This window comes from Passer montanus, unplaced genomic scaffold (assembly GCF_014805655.1).
Source record: "Passer montanus isolate IOZ18808 unplaced genomic scaffold, ASM1480565v1 scaffold76, whole genome shotgun sequence".
NCBI classification, from domain to species: Eukaryota; Metazoa; Chordata; class Aves; order Passeriformes; family Passeridae; genus Passer; species Passer montanus.
The window spans coordinates 3532183-3548408 of record NW_024372813.1 but is presented as its reverse complement, the minus strand read 5'-3'; the positions used below and the strand labels follow the sequence as shown (position 1 = coordinate 3548408).

At 48.8% G+C, this 16226-nt stretch overlaps 1 protein-coding gene across 4 annotated transcripts in view; it reads right to left on the bottom strand.

The window, feature by feature from the left end:
• Positions 1–2560: 2560 nt before the first annotated feature.
• The window catches only part of HDAC8 (histone deacetylase 8), a 16420-nt gene continuing 2754 nt past the window's right edge, over positions 2561–16226 (bottom strand). Inside the window, exons 4-12 of one of the 4 annotated variants that reach the window (XM_039731238.1) lie at positions 14652–14793; positions 12302–12429; positions 11272–11349; positions 10773–10881; positions 9036–9208; positions 7940–7993; positions 7300–7394; positions 5080–5185; positions 2561–3084 (exon numbers count right to left, since the gene is read on the bottom strand). In XM_039731238.1, the coding sequence (XP_039587172.1) occupies positions 3062–3084; positions 5080–5185; positions 7300–7394; positions 7940–7993; positions 9036–9208; positions 10773–10881; positions 11272–11349; positions 12302–12429; positions 14652–14793 (908 nt within the window). In that variant the 3' untranslated portion in view covers positions 2561–3061. The remainder of the gene's footprint in view (positions 3085–5079; positions 5186–7299; positions 7395–7939; positions 7994–9035; positions 9209–10772; positions 10882–11271; positions 11350–12301; positions 12430–14651; positions 14794–16226) is intronic. The other 3 variants (XM_039731239.1, XM_039731240.1, XM_039731241.1) reach the window with 3 other exon arrangements.

The window sequence follows — 16226 nt, the reverse complement described above, 5'->3', positions numbered from 1 at the left end:
CACGTTCCAAGAAGCATTTAGCATGGCTCTTCCTTGTGTCCACCATTTTAGAGCATGCAGATTCCTTGTGGTTGTAGTCCATTCTTATCATCTCCTGCTTTTGGGCCTTGATCCACACTGCCTTCAGACGATGAGTGCTGATAGTTGGCATATCTGTAGCAGGTGTCCTCATCCTGTGTTCATTGGATGTTGTCCCATCCAAGCAGGCATTTTAACACAAGCATAGCTATTTCACTACTATATCTAAGCTTAATTAACAGAAATAAAAACAATACCTTTATAACAAAGTTACTTTAACATCACACATATAAATCCATTTTAATATTTGTGAAAAGCCAATATTATAATATGTATCTATCATATTACCTTATTATCTTTTCCCCAGATAAGACAATTGCTGAATTGTCTTTGTTTGTTTCTCTGTCTCTGGGTTCTGCAAAATGTTCTTCCAGACTATAAATTCTGCATTCTCTGGGTCCAGTTTCAGCACTATGTCTCTCCCATGCTTAGTCAAATGAAGTGTATCAAGGTTGGTTTAGCAAAACTTAAAAATTTTAGTAATTTTCCTGACCTGTGTTCCCACAATAGCAGTTTATAACAAACCTTTGCTAAGTGCTTGGCTACTTTGGTGGAAAATTACACTGTTCATGACTGATTAAAACAATTAGAAATTTTAACTAGAGAAGTTACTAGGAAAGTTGTGTAATTTTCAACAACAGGATGGGAACATCATAAGCCGAGAAGACACATTGGAGCTGTGGGGAGCCCACCCTCCTTCCATCAAGGGCTGCTTCACACAGTGTCCTTCGCCAAAGGGCACAGCCGTCGAAACAACGATCCTTCCGGATTTTATTGCACGGCAGCTTGAGACCCTGGCCTGCCGGGCCCACCGCGAGGCCGGCGCGTTTTGGGGCGGCAGCGCGGCCCCAGCTCCCCCTGCCGCCCTTCCCACACGGCCGGCTCCCGCAGCGCCGGGCCGGGGCGGCCGGCACGCTGCTCACTGCCGGAGGGTAGGAGGCCGCCGCCCCCGCCGCCAGGCGAGCTCGTGGTGTCCTAGCCAGAGCTCCGGCAGCTCGTCCGCCCTGTTGAGGTCAAGCTCCACCACCAGCCATCTGAGCACCTTTGTCCACCGGGTCCGAGTCGCTGAGGCCGGGGCCTGCGGCCTGGAAGGGACGGCTCCCCGCGCCCCGCGCCCCGCGTCCCCAAGCCCCAGGCAAGCGGCGAGCCGGGCTCCAGGGTCTCGCCCGGGAGCGGTTCTGGACGTGGAACTTCTGCGGGCACAAGATGGCCCACAAGGACGTTGGGACCCGCCGTGGGGGGCCACAGGGGCGGGGAGCAGGCGGAGTCCCTACCGCCGGTATCTCCTCGGCCCCGAAAGGGTAGCAGTGCAGGATCGCTACCACGAGAGGTCCTTCGTGCCTCGGGGAGGGGACTGCAAACAGCTCATCTCCGGCATCTACGAGGACACTGCAGCACTCAGAGGGGCGCGGGCTGCCCGGGTGGGTCGGGTTCAGCGACGTAGCCAGACGGAGAGGGATTGGAACGACGCTCCGGCTTACCCCGGCTTACATGCCCCTTGCGCGGCGGCAAGACGGGCCACTCTGAATGGGGGACGTGGGGATTTCCACCCAAGAGGCACCTCACCCAAAAGCCACAACCCCTGACATTTGTGGGGTTTCCTATTGTTTATTTTCCCAACTGTGCTCCTGAAACAGCTCTCACAAGGGCAGTCTACCAGCTGTGGGGACAGAGAACATGGGGCCCTGAGGTGGGTCAGAAGCAGCAGTTGGACAGCTTCTCTGTTCCCTCGTTCCTCACATTCTTCCCTGGATGGGCAGTCCTGAAGTCTGACATCTCCCCAGGGCACTGGGATCCTTTGCTAGGGCAATGGCAGCACCAGCCTCCTGCCAGTGGTCACCACACAAGACTGGTCTCATCACAGCACACCACACCAGGTGCCAGGGGTACATGGAAGCAGGCAAGGGGTCAGGAGTCATGGAGCCAGATCCTGCTGACCTGTCTCCATATCAGATTTCCTGTTGTTTCAATCAACAGTAAAAACAGAGCAGAAAACAAAGCCAAGGCCAGGCTGGGAACCCCTTTGTCTTGCTGTTTCTTCCAGCATAATCTAATTAAAGCCACAGGAAATACGCTTTCCTACAGTGACTGGGCATCCTTAAAAAAACAGCACAATAAAAAGTCCATGGGCTAGGAGAATAAGGGGACAAGGGTGGCAGAGGCCATGCTCCATGGCTCCTGGCACTGGGAGAGATCTGCTCCAGATACCTCTATACCTGTTCCCGTGCTGAGACACCTCGTGGCAGCTCTCATGAGGCACCAGAGCATCTGCAAGTTCATCCAAGATCTCCCAGAAGAGGAGCTGCCACAATGCCCTGCATCACCCTTGACATTCTTGAGAGGCTCTCCAGGGTCTTGTCCCTCTGTGCAGGACTTCAGGAGCTCACAAATGGCTCTGCAGTAGGTGGAGGGGCTGGGGTGTACTGTGGAAAAGAGCACTAGCAAGACAGGGTGGGTAGAAGAAGAAAGGAAAGGGCTAGAGGAGTACTTCAAGTATTTTATTTTTTAAAAATTCCCCGTTAAAAACACAATGGCTGTGCCTTTCTGTGGGCAAGGGACACAACCAGGGTAGCCCACAGGCTCTACTTCCTGAGTGGGCAGCTCTGAGGCTGTGGCCCTGCTGGGTAGCTAACACAGCACGGGGCTCCAGCTGGAGAAGGCTCACAGCTCTGAGCTGCTCCTCTCTTAAAATACATTTAAAAGCAGTTGTGAGAACAAACTGTGGTGTTAAAATAGGAAGGGGAAAGGAGCAAGGGAGGCTCTGCCAGCACTGGAAGGCTGTGGCTGGAGGGCCCACACTCCTGCCTGGGGGAGCCACAGTGCTTGTGGCATGCGGTAGCTTTCCTTCTTTAAAGAGAAAAAAAAAACCAACCAACAGTACTTTCTTCGAAAGTTTCCCTGCAGCCACAAATTTCACCAGTTGTTCACATAAATATGCTGTCTTCCCCACAGGAAATGCTCTTGCCTAAGCCTTCCTTTTCTGCTACACAACGTGCTTCAGATTTCCTGCAAATAAAAGGAAGTAAAAAAGGGTATTTCCACTGATATTTTAGCCTGATGGAGTGACCTGGCAAGGGGTGCCACTCCCACGCCTGATGGACTAGACCATGATATAGGAATTCCAGCCTCATCACAGATCTCAGGTCCTGCTGACCCCTTGTTCCCTTTGCAGAGGCTGCTGCCCTCATTTGAGCCAGGCTTTGGAAATTACCACAAAGGGACCCTGCCAACGCTTTCACTATTCTGAATGCTGTTTTGGGACTCATGGACCAGCATCTGAGACACACGTGCTCACTCCCTGCTGCCTCGTCCTTCTTTCAGACTGGATTCACAGACAGGAGTGCACAGCCCTCCCTTCCAGCTCTGGAGTGATGCTGTTCCTCCTACCCTCTTGGACATGTCCCCAAGGAAGGGATGCCCTCTCCCTAGGATTGGCCTGTGCTTGGGAATGGACACCCAAAGGCATCCATGGTCACGACTTCCTACCCTACTTCTAACACCAGCATACTACAACACACACATATAAAAAAGGCTGCCAAGCCCCATCATGCTGTTCTGAGCCCCTCTTGCAGAGTGGGACAAGACAGATGGGTAACGGCACTGAATGAGTTTCAATACTGGAGCTGGCAGAGCTCACCCAGCTGCCTGTCCTGGACTTGAAGAGTTTCAAGTCCTGCCTCCTGGAGACCTGTCCCAGTTCCAGAGAGCTATTTCCCACAGCCTCCTCCTGGACCAACTGGAAGACACAGACTGGATGGGTGGTCTGCAAAGGGGACAGGGAGGGAGCTGGCTCACAAGGAGCTCACAGTGGGTAGTGATCCATGGTTTTTACAAGGTCTTGCAGTCTGTTACAAGTGGGGTCCCCCAGGGACTGATACCGATACATATTGCTCAACATTGTAAATTACCTTTGTTGGAAACAACCACAGCACCAAACTGGGTGCTGAGATGAACAGGCCAGAAGGAAGAGCTATTTTAGAGATCTGGACAGGCTGGAAGACTGGGCTAAAAATAACAGATTTAAATTTAACAAAGACAAAAGCAAGGTCCTGCACTTGAGGTAGCCAGTTCAGGCTGGGATTTGTGTGACTGGGAAGCAGCTTTGTGGAAATGGATGTGGGGCTCCTGATCAGCAGCAAGCTGAATGGGATCCAAGCAATGTGCTGCTGCAGCAGTGAAGCAAAGTGGATCCTGTGCAGCATGTGTAGGAGCATTACTAAGAAAAACTGGATCATCTCATTCCAGGTCTGTCTGACAAATGTACTCATTTGTCAACTGTGTCCAGTTATGATCCCCACAAATCACAAAAGACATGGACAGAGCAGAGAAGGTCCAAAGGAGGATCACAAAGGTGATCAGATTCTGGAGAACCTGCCACTCTCTCCCTGCAGAAGAGAAGACTTAGGAGGGACCTCATCACAGTAATCTAGTACTTGAAGCCTGCTCTGTAGGCTTCAGAGGACAGAGGCTCTCTCTTCACAAGGAGCCGCAGGGAGAGGACAAGGGACAACAGGTGTGAGTTGCACCAGGAGAGGTTTCACCTTATTTTAAGTATGTTTTTTTATACAGTGAGAACAATCAATCACTGGAGGAAACTCCCCAGGGGGGGAGTAGCAGCCTCACTGCCAGAAGTTTACAGCATGTGACTTGCTACATAATCTTGTCTGTGCTCCCTTTTCCATGAAGAGGTTGGACCAGATGATCTTTAAAGTCCCTTAGAACCTGGGCTGTTCTACGATTCCAAAAAGGGCAAGGCCCCGTGCTCCCTGTCCAGTCAGAGCAAAGGCAATAGAAACTTTTGCTACAGGAACCCACAGCTCTGTATCACCAACCCTGAAAATCCCAAGGGATGTGGGAGGCAAATGACATTGTGTACTAATGAGCAGCCGGGTGAATGTGGTTCATTTTCCAGTCAGTCAGAAAGACCCAGTGAGCTCTTCTGAAGCCCTCTCTAAAAAATCCTGTAAGCCTGAAGCAGAAGCTTTTGCTTGGACAACGCACCTTTGATAGAGTTCAGAATTTCTTGAATTCTCTGTGGCTCATTGCGGTCTGGTCTGCAGCTTGGTGTGATCTCCAGCACGTAATCAGGACCATACTCTGTGAAGAACTGCAGGGAGGAGAAGAGGAAAATCAACAGAGAGGTCTCTGAAGGCTGAGGCTAGAGAGAGGGCTCCCCATGGGTACCTGTTTGTAAAAAGACAAAAAAACCATTTCTCTACCTAAGGGCCACACGTAGCTTCACTACATCAAGGTGGTACTTCAGCAGTGTCTGTGTCCACCTGGAGTTTTCAACCACTTCCCAGTTCACGGAATGGGAAGCAGAGCCCAGTGAGGCAACCAAAAAGCAGTCAAATGTCTATCCCAATCCTTTATTTGGGAAAGCTGTTGACACTCATTTTACGCATGGTTACCTGCAAATGAAATTTTTTTATTATTAAATTTCAAGTGCTGTAATCACATATCCTCCTGTTCACTTCCCATCTTGCTGAACGCTGCATTGACATGACTGAAACACCTGGGAAAGGAAAAATCAGTGTGCTGCAAGGATACCATGTCTCTCCTAGCTAAGCGCTCAGATAGTGTGCAGGAAATCTGCAGCACATGGGGTTGACATGCTAACACAGAAACACAGAACCACAGGTTACTGTGAGCCATTGTGTCGTGATTCTGGCCAAGACAGGGTCAGTTTTTAGAGTAGCTGGGAGGAGGCATGGCCAGAACACAGAGGTTATTCTACACCACCTCTCATTGCTGAAGGCAGGAGAAAGGGACTCTCCCAGACAGAAGGGATTCCTTCCAGCTGAAATAATGTGGCAGAGGGAGGTATGCAGTTTTGTCTATTGTCAGGGGCAAGGGTGTTTCTATGTGAATTGTTGTTTGTTTTCTTGTTCCCTGTCATTAGTATTATTGCTGTTACTGTTTAGTAAATTGTTCATGCTCTTAGGAAGAGCACAAAATTGGAAAATACCATTCCTAAGACAACCTTAACTGGTGCCCAGTATGGGCACAAAGGGTTGAGGCAACAAGACATCAGCCCAGAGTGGGCTGGAAACAAATTGAATTCTAAGCATTTGTTCATATTAGGTACAGAACCACTGGTCACAATGCTGCTTGTGGTCACGGTGCTGCTCGGTCTGTTTATGTGGGTGTGGTACTTATGTGTGAGAATATATGTGTTCCTTGTGATGATATTTTTCAGAGCACGAAGGGGGATCAGGATTGTTTTGATGCTGTACTCTGTGATATCAATTTATGAAATGATAGCAATGGCAATGAGGGTCACTTGGGATGTGTATTCAGTGTTCCTCTCCTACCCTTACCTCGGGCGCTATCTTTGTTAGTCCATTAATAATAGTACTCAGCCTGAGGGGGAAACAGGAGAGGATTATTTTCCCCAGCTTGTCACCCCCTCTTTCTCCTTCAGGCCTGTTACAACAGCTTTCGAGAATTTTGAATTCCCTTTGGAAGTTACAGAAAGCATGTTCTGGTTGCTGTGTCTCATATGTGTGTTTCCTCAGTACAGCTGGTAACATATTTAGAGTCAGTGGAGTCCACACCATGTTTAGAGTCAGGACAGAGATTTATAGGAAGGTCATTTAGAGATCTGCCCCAAGGGTGGATAGTCATGAGGGGCATAGGAAGTGGGAGAAAATGGACAAGTTTCTGAGGAAATTCTCTGCTCCGGTGGTTTGGAAGTTCATCCCTGTACAACTACAGGACCCTGATATAGTGACAGAATATTTGCAAGGTGGGTTCTGTGTCAACTCCAGAGAGGAGCAACTTACTGGCATGTGCTGGGCCCTGGCTACTCTTTACCAGACACTGCTGATCACCAGACAGAACCCTCAGAGGGAGGAGGAGGAAAGCAGAGCAATAGGCACTGTGGTCACTCAAAACTTCAGCTGAAAAAAAAAAAATTAAAGCCCTGAGAAGGCAAAAGGCACATCCTAAAGACCTCTTTGAGAAAACCACAGAATCCTTTTGCCCATCCTCTCTGTTAGATTATCTGAGGCTGAAGTTTACTGGCACATGAAACCCCTCACAGAAAGCTGCAGACAGCCTCTGTTTTTGGGCATAAGCACCCACCATACTGCTAGGTTAGGGCAGCATTGCTACATAAGTGTCTTCACAAAACATGACTGAGTGGCAAGGATGCTGTGTGGATTAGGCAGAACAACTGGCTCTTCTGCAAGGAGAAGGGAGGGTTTTTCAAAGCATTACCTCATGATCAGGGATCTCTGAGTTCAGTGTTCTCCCAAGGATGACCCCAGTCAAGTACGTCCAGCAGCGAGCAGTGTTGGCAAGGTTGTAACCTCCTGTTTCCAGCAAGAATTGGGATTTGAGGAGGAAGAGTGGGGAAAGGCAAAAGAGAAAAAGAGATTTAGGTGGAAGGAACAAATCATGAAACCACTGTGCACAGGTTACATCAGTTCAGCTTATTTCATCCACTCAAGCCATGCCCAAAATCTGCCTTCTGCACCTGCTGGCTACACAAAGCCTAGTCTGAATGACAGTGTATGCAAGAGCAGACCACTCAAACTGAACCCCAGTTACATCCAGTGGCAGAGGCCAGTTCTCCAGCCACCATCTCAGACCCAGGGTGAGCTCCCAGCCCCATGCGCTGAACTCTCTCCTGGCAACAAGAAGAGCCATTCTCAAGTAGCAGGCCGCAGCAGAAACAGGGGCTTCCTGCTTTGTAATACCAGTCTTTGACCTATAAAGCAAAATACACATGCCCAGCCATATGCTCATGAGCTCTTCAGCACCATCATCTTTGAGAGGACAAATATGAAACTCATCGCTACAACTTGCAACTGCTTTACACAGAAATGAGATTTCACAGTGAGCAGGAAATGGTTACCTACATGGTAAAGGAACATAAGCCCACAAGGAGAAATCTTAGCTGAAAGCAATCCTGCAAGAGACCGAGGTATGTTTTTTTCCAGAATAGATGACTAGAAGAGTAAAGGGAGAAAAGCACTTTGACAAGACAGACCATATTTTTCCAATATTCCCTTCTGTTTGCAGTGGGTTTTTTTCGCTGCTTTTTTTTTTTTTTTTTTTACTCCTCCCCCAGTTTCCACTTCAAATGCTTCCACGTGCTGCAGTGGTGAGACACTCCTTTGCTATTTTCACAAGTGACACATAGTTGATCCTCATTTTTTAATAGAAGTTTTGGGCTTTGTTTGAAAGATGGCACCTCCAGCACACTCACAGACGAGCCACAGCAGGACTGAACACTCATAACCTTTCCAAAACAAAGGGCATCAGGCACATCAAATTTTAGCCTTAATATGCTATACATTATTTCCCCCATCTAAAAAAGGACAACACCTACAGCTGATCTGGCTGCAGTCATGGAGTTCAGAGGCTTTCCCTGGCACACAGGGGCTTTTGTCGCTCTGAAATGTTCTGTTAACATAACACCTGTCCTGTGCTCTCCCCATTGGACAAGCAGCTGGTTAGGCAACACAATAGACCTAAGTCCAGCTTAGCTTTCACTGGGTATTGGAGTCGTGCTGTACCTTGCAGGCAGTCAGGCCTCGTCCCAAGCCCCTGCTTGAATCTGAATGAAACCATTCATCACCAGGTGCCCAAGGTAGGTTTGGGAACATAGTGCTCACTTTTTAAAGAGAAGCACTGACGGGCTGATCAGCAGAGATGGGAATCAGAGGTATCATGGAGAAGTCAGGGTCAGTTTGTTGGCCTCTCCTATTCTCCAGAGGAGCCATGCTGCTTTTAACTCAAGATCTGAGTCAGTATTGAGACTTGCACCTGTCAGTATCAAGGATTTCAGGTGTGAGAAAAGAGTACTATGCCACAGTGCGTCCTCCAACAATGCCCAGCAGTCACTCTGCTAAACCCTTGCCAGTCCTGAGCGCAAGGGCAGGCAGGCACTCGAGGCAGGGTCACAGGAGGACAAACACATTTCTCCGAGAGCAGCAGGATGCACTCACCTCCTCCCAGGACAAGAGTTGCTAGCTGCCACTGCAGGACATACTTGAGGCACTTCCCCACTCCCTCAGGTGTCATGTTGAAAGAGCACATGGGGTCTCCAGCAATGGTGTCCGCCCCCAGCTGCAGCACAACTGCATCAGGGTTGAAGGCAGCATACACCTCCTTCAGCACTCTAGAGAGAAGAGAAGCAGTCCAGTTACTGCCAGCATGGCCCAGAGGAATGCTGGTGGCATGGCCCTGGTCGCTCAGGTCCACCAATGCCTCTCAGGGTTTCTGCATTCTCTGCTTCCACCCAGCTCACACCAGTTACACTACCTCTGCTCCCAGGCTCTGCTCTGAGCCTTCTACCTCCACAACAATTTTAGCTGCCAGAGCACTTATCAAAAGGCTGATGAATGCAAAAGCACCACTGATAACATGGCAGAGAGGGATCCAGTCCTCACCAGTTTAATGGTAGCACCAAACTCTACATTTACACTGTCTGCCTTTTGGCTGCAGGATGATCCAGGTGCTTTTCTGCCCCGTGAAAGTCAGGGTGGAAATCAGGGTCTGGCAAAACAACAATCCCAAACTCTCAGACACCTCTCACCAGGACAGGCCAGCAGAGGACAGGAGAAACAAAGGAAGACTGGCTAGAGTCTTACTCTCCTCTCTCCTGTATGGCTCTTGAGGCAAAACTATGAGGAAAAGCTCTGTGCAGGGTGTAGTCAGCCTGCAAAAACCAGCATTGGACAGAGACTCATGCTTCAAGCCCATTGTGGTTTTGGGAAGTACAGGCAATTACCCTCAAAAAACAGCTGGATGAGACATCCACAGTCATGCCTGTGGACTGCTTCCCAGCCAAGATAAAACTCAAAGAGATCTCTTCTAAGTCTCTTTGCAGAAGCTTTAGCTATACACAGCTTGACATCTGTGGCAGGTTATGATGTCCTTCAGCTGTGAATGCATGCAGCAGGCTCCTCCTGAGTGGGTTCCTGACCCTAGAGCTGCCTTTTGAAAGCACGTCCTCCAGCACAAAGGGGGCTGCTCTGCCCCAGCAATGGCAAGCACCAATAAGACAGCAGGAGGCATGGCCCCCGCATGACTGCCCTACAAGTTTAGAGAGGTTTCTGCCCTCAAGTGTTAGAGGTGGATGTGCTTCTACATATGCAGCCCTGCACTGAGACTCCTCCCCCCTGGAAAAGAACAAGCCCCACAGCCCAGTTTTGACATGGGCAACAGCTTGTGAGGTCCACCATCAGCTGAGGGACACATAGGACTGTCAGGAGGCAGCTCTTTCACTATCAGATATTCAGCCTTCAGCCTTTCATTCTTCCAGCACAGACAGAAGGTGCTAGGAAAATGCTTTTAGCTAAGCCCCAAGAATATGTCCCACAGTCAGAACTCAGAGCATTTACTTGAAGAAAAAACATCTAGCCCAAAGCCCACAGCTAAAAAATACTTGTCGCTTCTCAGTCTCTCCTTAGATAGACACCTGTGGAGGTGTATCTAAGGAGATAGGCTGACCTGCAGCAGAGACCCCTCCAGCCACCCACAATGTCTCTGTATATTCAATTTGCCTAAGGATTCACACAAGACTTCTGAGAACTTACAGTCTATGTTCACTGTAATCAAAGGCTGCAATAGGGGAAGGGACAAGCCTTAAGAAAGGACTGTAATTAAAAATACTAAACTGCATAGTCTCTTATTCTCTAAAATCCCATCCAAGTCAGCTGTATCAGAGCAAGAGGGCTTACGATTCACAGATCTGGTAATATTTTTCATCCTGAATGCCATCTTGAATGGGCACATTCACGCTGTAATAGCGACCTTTTCCCAGGCCAACATCTGTCACATCACCAGTGCCTGCACAACAGAAACACCCCAATTAGAAGGGAAAGCAGAGCAACAGCAAGAGATGCGTGAGGTGTCTCAAAGACAAGGTGAGAGCCAGCACGTTCAGCATGCATATGAAGAAGTCCACTTGCCACCACCAAGAAAGGTGGGGTGGAGTGACCCAGTTCTATCCTTCACCCAATTCTGCCATGCAGCATCAAAGGAACTCTGCCTAGACCTCAGCTACAACCAGAAAGAGGGAAAAGCCAAACATGTAGCTCTCCCTCTTTCCTTCCCCTGGATCATGAGAAGAGACAGCAAGACATGTCAGCTGGACATCACAGATGGGACTTGCCTTTATGGAGGCCTCATCAGTGACATGTGAACCAAATGAGCACCAACCTCACAAGTTCAACTTGCCTGGGAAAAATCCTGGTGAAAATTTGTGCAGAGAAACAGTCAAGACTTTTGAGGTGAAACTAAAGGCATCCTCAACTCCTATTAAGAAATGAAAAAAAAAAATTTCAAGCATCACTTATATAAATGACAGAGTCTGAACACACAGAGTTGCCTGATACACACAGGGCAGCAAGCAGAGAAGGAGAACCATAAGCAAAGCAGAAATGCAGATGTGGCTCAATAAATATATCCTCGGTCTACAGAGACTGAAGTTCAACTGCAGCAAAGATCACAACTGCTATGAATCTGGCAGGTCTTATGCTAATTCAGAATAGCAGCACTTGCCTGTGCTGCTAGGCCTGCGAAGCTGGGAGAGGGATCCGAGCAGGGCTCACTTGGCCAGAGTTTGGCTCTGATCAGAACCCAAGCTACTGGGCTCTCTCGCTTTTTCTGAATGCTGCTGTGGTTCAAATGCCTTTTCCTTAAAGGCAGTATTAAGACAGTGGGCATGGAGAGGGAAAAAAGAAGTAATAGGAAACTTAACAGAAAGCAAATGCAGGGAGGAAACGGAACAAAATGAAACACATCATAAAATTTAGAAGAGCAGGAAATGTTAAATGGTGTAGAAATAATGTCCCTGAAGGAGGAAGCAGTTTTAGCAAGGCCAGCTCTGCCTCTAGACTTACAGCATAAAGCCTTCTTTTAAAAGCACCCTTTACTACTGGCTGCTTCCCTGTTGCAATGGACCCTTAAACAATTAAACCCTGTCAGCAACTGCTCTGGCAGGATGGGAGACTGGGACACGTTATCTGTTGCTTTAGGTACAAGACTTCTGCCTAGACTCACAAGAGAGGTCTGAGGAGCAGCATAGGGCAAGTCTGTAAAGCAGGACAAGACATAAATGGATTGAGGGAACTCAGCCGTACTCAAAGGAGCTGAAGCCATGGCTGTTGCAGCAAGTAAACCCCTGCTGTGCAGACAGGCCTCGCCTTCTCCCATTCCCCCCTGAGTCTGTGCAGCTGTACTGTTTGCAGGCTTTGCTGGGCCTTACCATCCCCATGATGTAAATCCAAATCGATATAAAGGACACGGTCAAATTTCTGGCGCAGTCGCAGGATCCCCAAGACAGCGTCATTCACGTAACAGAAACCAGAAGCTTCATCCCTGTGAAAACAATGTCTGTGACACTGAATATTGCCAATGCAATCACCACCGATTTCAGCATTCTCACTTTGACTTTGCAAGTGTCCACCTCACAAGGGCATGGAGGAGTACGAAAACTCAGCCCAGCAGTGACCAAGAGACAGGTCAGGAACAGCTCAAAGCACGGCTGGGAAGCACAGAGAACAGGACTGCTTGTGCCAAGTGCTTCTCAACTCTGGGCTTTATGGCAGCTGGGTAAGCATCAGTCGGCTCTGCTGCAAAGAGACCCTGGTCTGAGGAGGGTACCTCTGACCACTGCACTGTTGAACAAATAAAATGTTACCTTTCTGCACCTGAGACATTTTAAAGAAGTTCAGAGCCACTTGACTCAAACCCACTCTCTCTGAGGCAGGAGGACAGTCCCCTTGGCCATTTTCCTGTGAGTTCTGGACAGGCATAGAGAGGCAGCCACTCCATCCCTGCTGTCTGGGTCACAACTCCTGGGAAGGTCCTGGCAGTGAAAGGCAGGCCCAAGCCAGTCACAGGACTGTCCTGCTGTTTTAAAGTCTCAGGCTATGAAGGTTAAGCCTCTTGCCAAAGTAACTCCCTCTTTTCTCTTCCCAGGAAAGTACAAATGGAATGTCCCACATGGAGTCCCTCACGATACAGCTCCTGGGCTCAGCCAGGAGAGAGTCCGAGCAGCTAAAGAGAGGACAGGCGTACTATGTAAAGATTAATCACTGACATTCATCAGGGACAGCTTACTTGCTGGCATCAAAGGAACAAGAAAGTTTCTTAACCCCTACTCCAGCCTCATTCCAAAGTCAAGTCCCCATCATGACTTAGCACCAGTCCACACGCATTCTTAAATCTGGCCTGGATAGCTATTTTAAAGCGAGGCTTCATACATGGCAACAGGAGTACCCAAATCCCTTTTCCACAAATTATAGTGGGATACAAGTTGCACCTCTGGGAAATTCCTCTTGACTTCCAGTCACAGCACCCAGCTCATTCTCTCTGACATTTCCTGCTCAGCAGTAGCTGGGAACAGTGAGGAGCATGCCAGGAGTGGCAGAACTACACTCACTTTCACTCTCTGCAAGTGCCATGGAGCACAGGTGTTTCCCAGTGACTCTGTTCATTTACAGTAATGCAGAAAATGGAGATGTTAACAGGTATCCTGAAAATCTGACTCAACTGTGATTATGTATTTCTCCCCTCCCTCACAGCCCACAAGGAAGCATGTCCTGGGCACTCTCTGAATGCTGTAATACAAATCTCTGAAACTCAAGGCCAAGTAGAGCAGGACACCAGTTCAGTCAAAAGCAGAGCAGTGTCAGAGCTGCACTTCAGGACCAGCACCTGGGATTCCCCCGTGCTGCCCCAAATCCACCCAGCAAAGCTCTGAGTATCACTGTCAGAAAGGAGGGTGAGACTGCCTTGAGAAAAGGCACTTACTCAGCAACTTACCTGCAACCCCAAAGGCATCCTCTGAACCAAGAGCTTCCAAAGCCCCAGGTCATTCCTACCTTTAGGACCCTGGAAAGCAACTAAACCACCAGGTAGCAGGTGTTTTTTGACAAAAGGAATGTATTTTGCTAGGACACAGGTCCTAGAATCAAGTACCTGCAGTTTGGAGTCAGTCTGGCTAGATCTTCACACTGGGCTGGCATCTACCCTGAAGCATCACACACCAATTTACTGGGGTGACTGGGAAGACTCCTTTGAGATTGGTGAGTATTAAATGCCTATTTTTTAAACAAACTCTTTGCTTCCCAGAACAGTGCTAATAGCTCAGCAGCAGCAACACTGCTAAGACTTTTTTCATTACAGGCATTTTTTAAACCATACAATCCAGACAGAATATAATAGATTTCCCAAAAGCCATCAGTTCTGCACAGAGCGAGAGCTCAGCTCTGCTGAGTGCAAGTCTCCTTTCACAGCAAGCTGCAGCTGAAGCCATTTTCAGCCAAGTGCCCACCAGGAAACGGGCTGAGACGTTGTGTGAGTACACCTTGCCCAGACCTGCTCTGCAGCACATGACAGTGACAGCACCAGCGCTGGGCAGTGACCTGCCTCCTCTCAGGCCTCTGCCCTGCCCTCTGCTTCCTTCCTCTCTATCTCCTGCCTTCCCTCACACCTTGCTTTCTCTTCCAACTAGATCATTGCACCCTGAGGGTTCTCAGGGAAGCTGGGAGCTAGGAAGCAGGGTTCAGACATCAGATGAGAAAACACAAGGGAAGACATTGTTTTCTTACTTCTTTGCATGATGCCACCCTCCAGGCCAGTTAATTGCTACTTTGCACTTGCCATCCAGCAGGCACTGAGCTGCAGTGATGGTGGCTCCTCCCACAGCTGCTGCATACTCAAAGATCCCTTCAGTGGCTGGACAGTCGTAACCTGCAGGTAAGAGTCCACGTAAGAGTCTGCACCTCAGACACAATAGGCCTTTTCCTCCAGAGGAAGCACATTCCTTTTGTTTGAGTCTTCAAGACTGGCCCAGGCTGGAGCAGTATGGAGGACACATACTGGAGAAGTTCTTGAAAGGAAAGACTAGCACTGGAAAACTTCATGGAAGAGAGTGTTCTGTGGGAGGGACCCCACATATACACTGAGCAAGAATGAGGAGGAAAGAACAGCAGAGAGGGGTGAACTGACCACAACCCCCATTCCTTGTCCCTTTATACTGCTTGAGGGGAAAAGTAGAAGAGCTGTGAGTGAAGCTGAGTCTGGGAAGAAAGGTGGACGAGCGGGGTGGTGATTTCAGTTTTATTTTGAATTCTCACTATCCTACTCCATTATTAATTGGCAATAAATTGAATTAATTTCCCCATGTAGAGTCTCTTTTGCTGGTGACAGTAACTGGAGACTCATCTGCCTGTTATTACCTCAACATGATCTTTTCCATTGTATTTTCTCCCCCACCCTACTGAAGGGAAGAGAGACTGTATCTTAGTGAGCACCTAGCAAAAAAACCCCACCCACACCATAAAAATCAACCCACCACAAAAATCAACCCACCACAAAAAGCAACAATCCAAATGTTTTCTTGCACTTAGTTCATTTAAAAATGTGTCCTGAATCAACTTCTGAGTTGTGTGCCTGGGTTGCTGAACCTACTGATTCCTCACACCAATCTCGCAAAAAAAATACTTTCAAGTCTCTTGTCAACCTGACCAGAAAAGCCCTGGCATGGTCACTGACATACCTCTTCCCTAAAAATGGACATCCACAAACTAGCCAAGCCTAGATAAGCTGTAGGTCCATGTCTATAATACGATCTTCACTTAGTTGTACAGCAGCCTCCCTGCAGCTGTTGCCCACACAGCATGATACCAGGGCTGCTCATCTTCCTGTAGCCAAAGCAGCTTCAGGAATGTAAAGTCTGAGGCACACTCATGAGAGTGGTGCAGAATCTGCACCTCTGCCTCAGCTCTGGGTCACTCTTCCCATTCCTGATACCAAGACAGTGCCCACAGCCATCTCACCTGCTTTACCTGCTGCATTTCTCAAACTTTCTTAAGTCCAGGAGGGCAAGAGCCCTCTGCTCAACACGTAAGTCACCAGACTGCTCTGCAGCTGCTCTGGTCACTACAGCTCCAGACCACTGCTCACACATGCCCTCCCTACAGCAGGCTTGCAGCAGCCAGTCCCAGCTCCAGCCCGAGGGCAGTGTCAGGGTCTTCCATCCCATTCCAGAGCCTCAGAGCAGCAGCAAAATGAGGCTGGCTCTACCCTCAGCTGGCACCAGGGAAAGTGCCAGCCTCTCAGATGACTGCTGGGGTTCAGCAACACCCTGTTAAAGGGTGTTTCCTTTCAAACCTAAGCCCAGC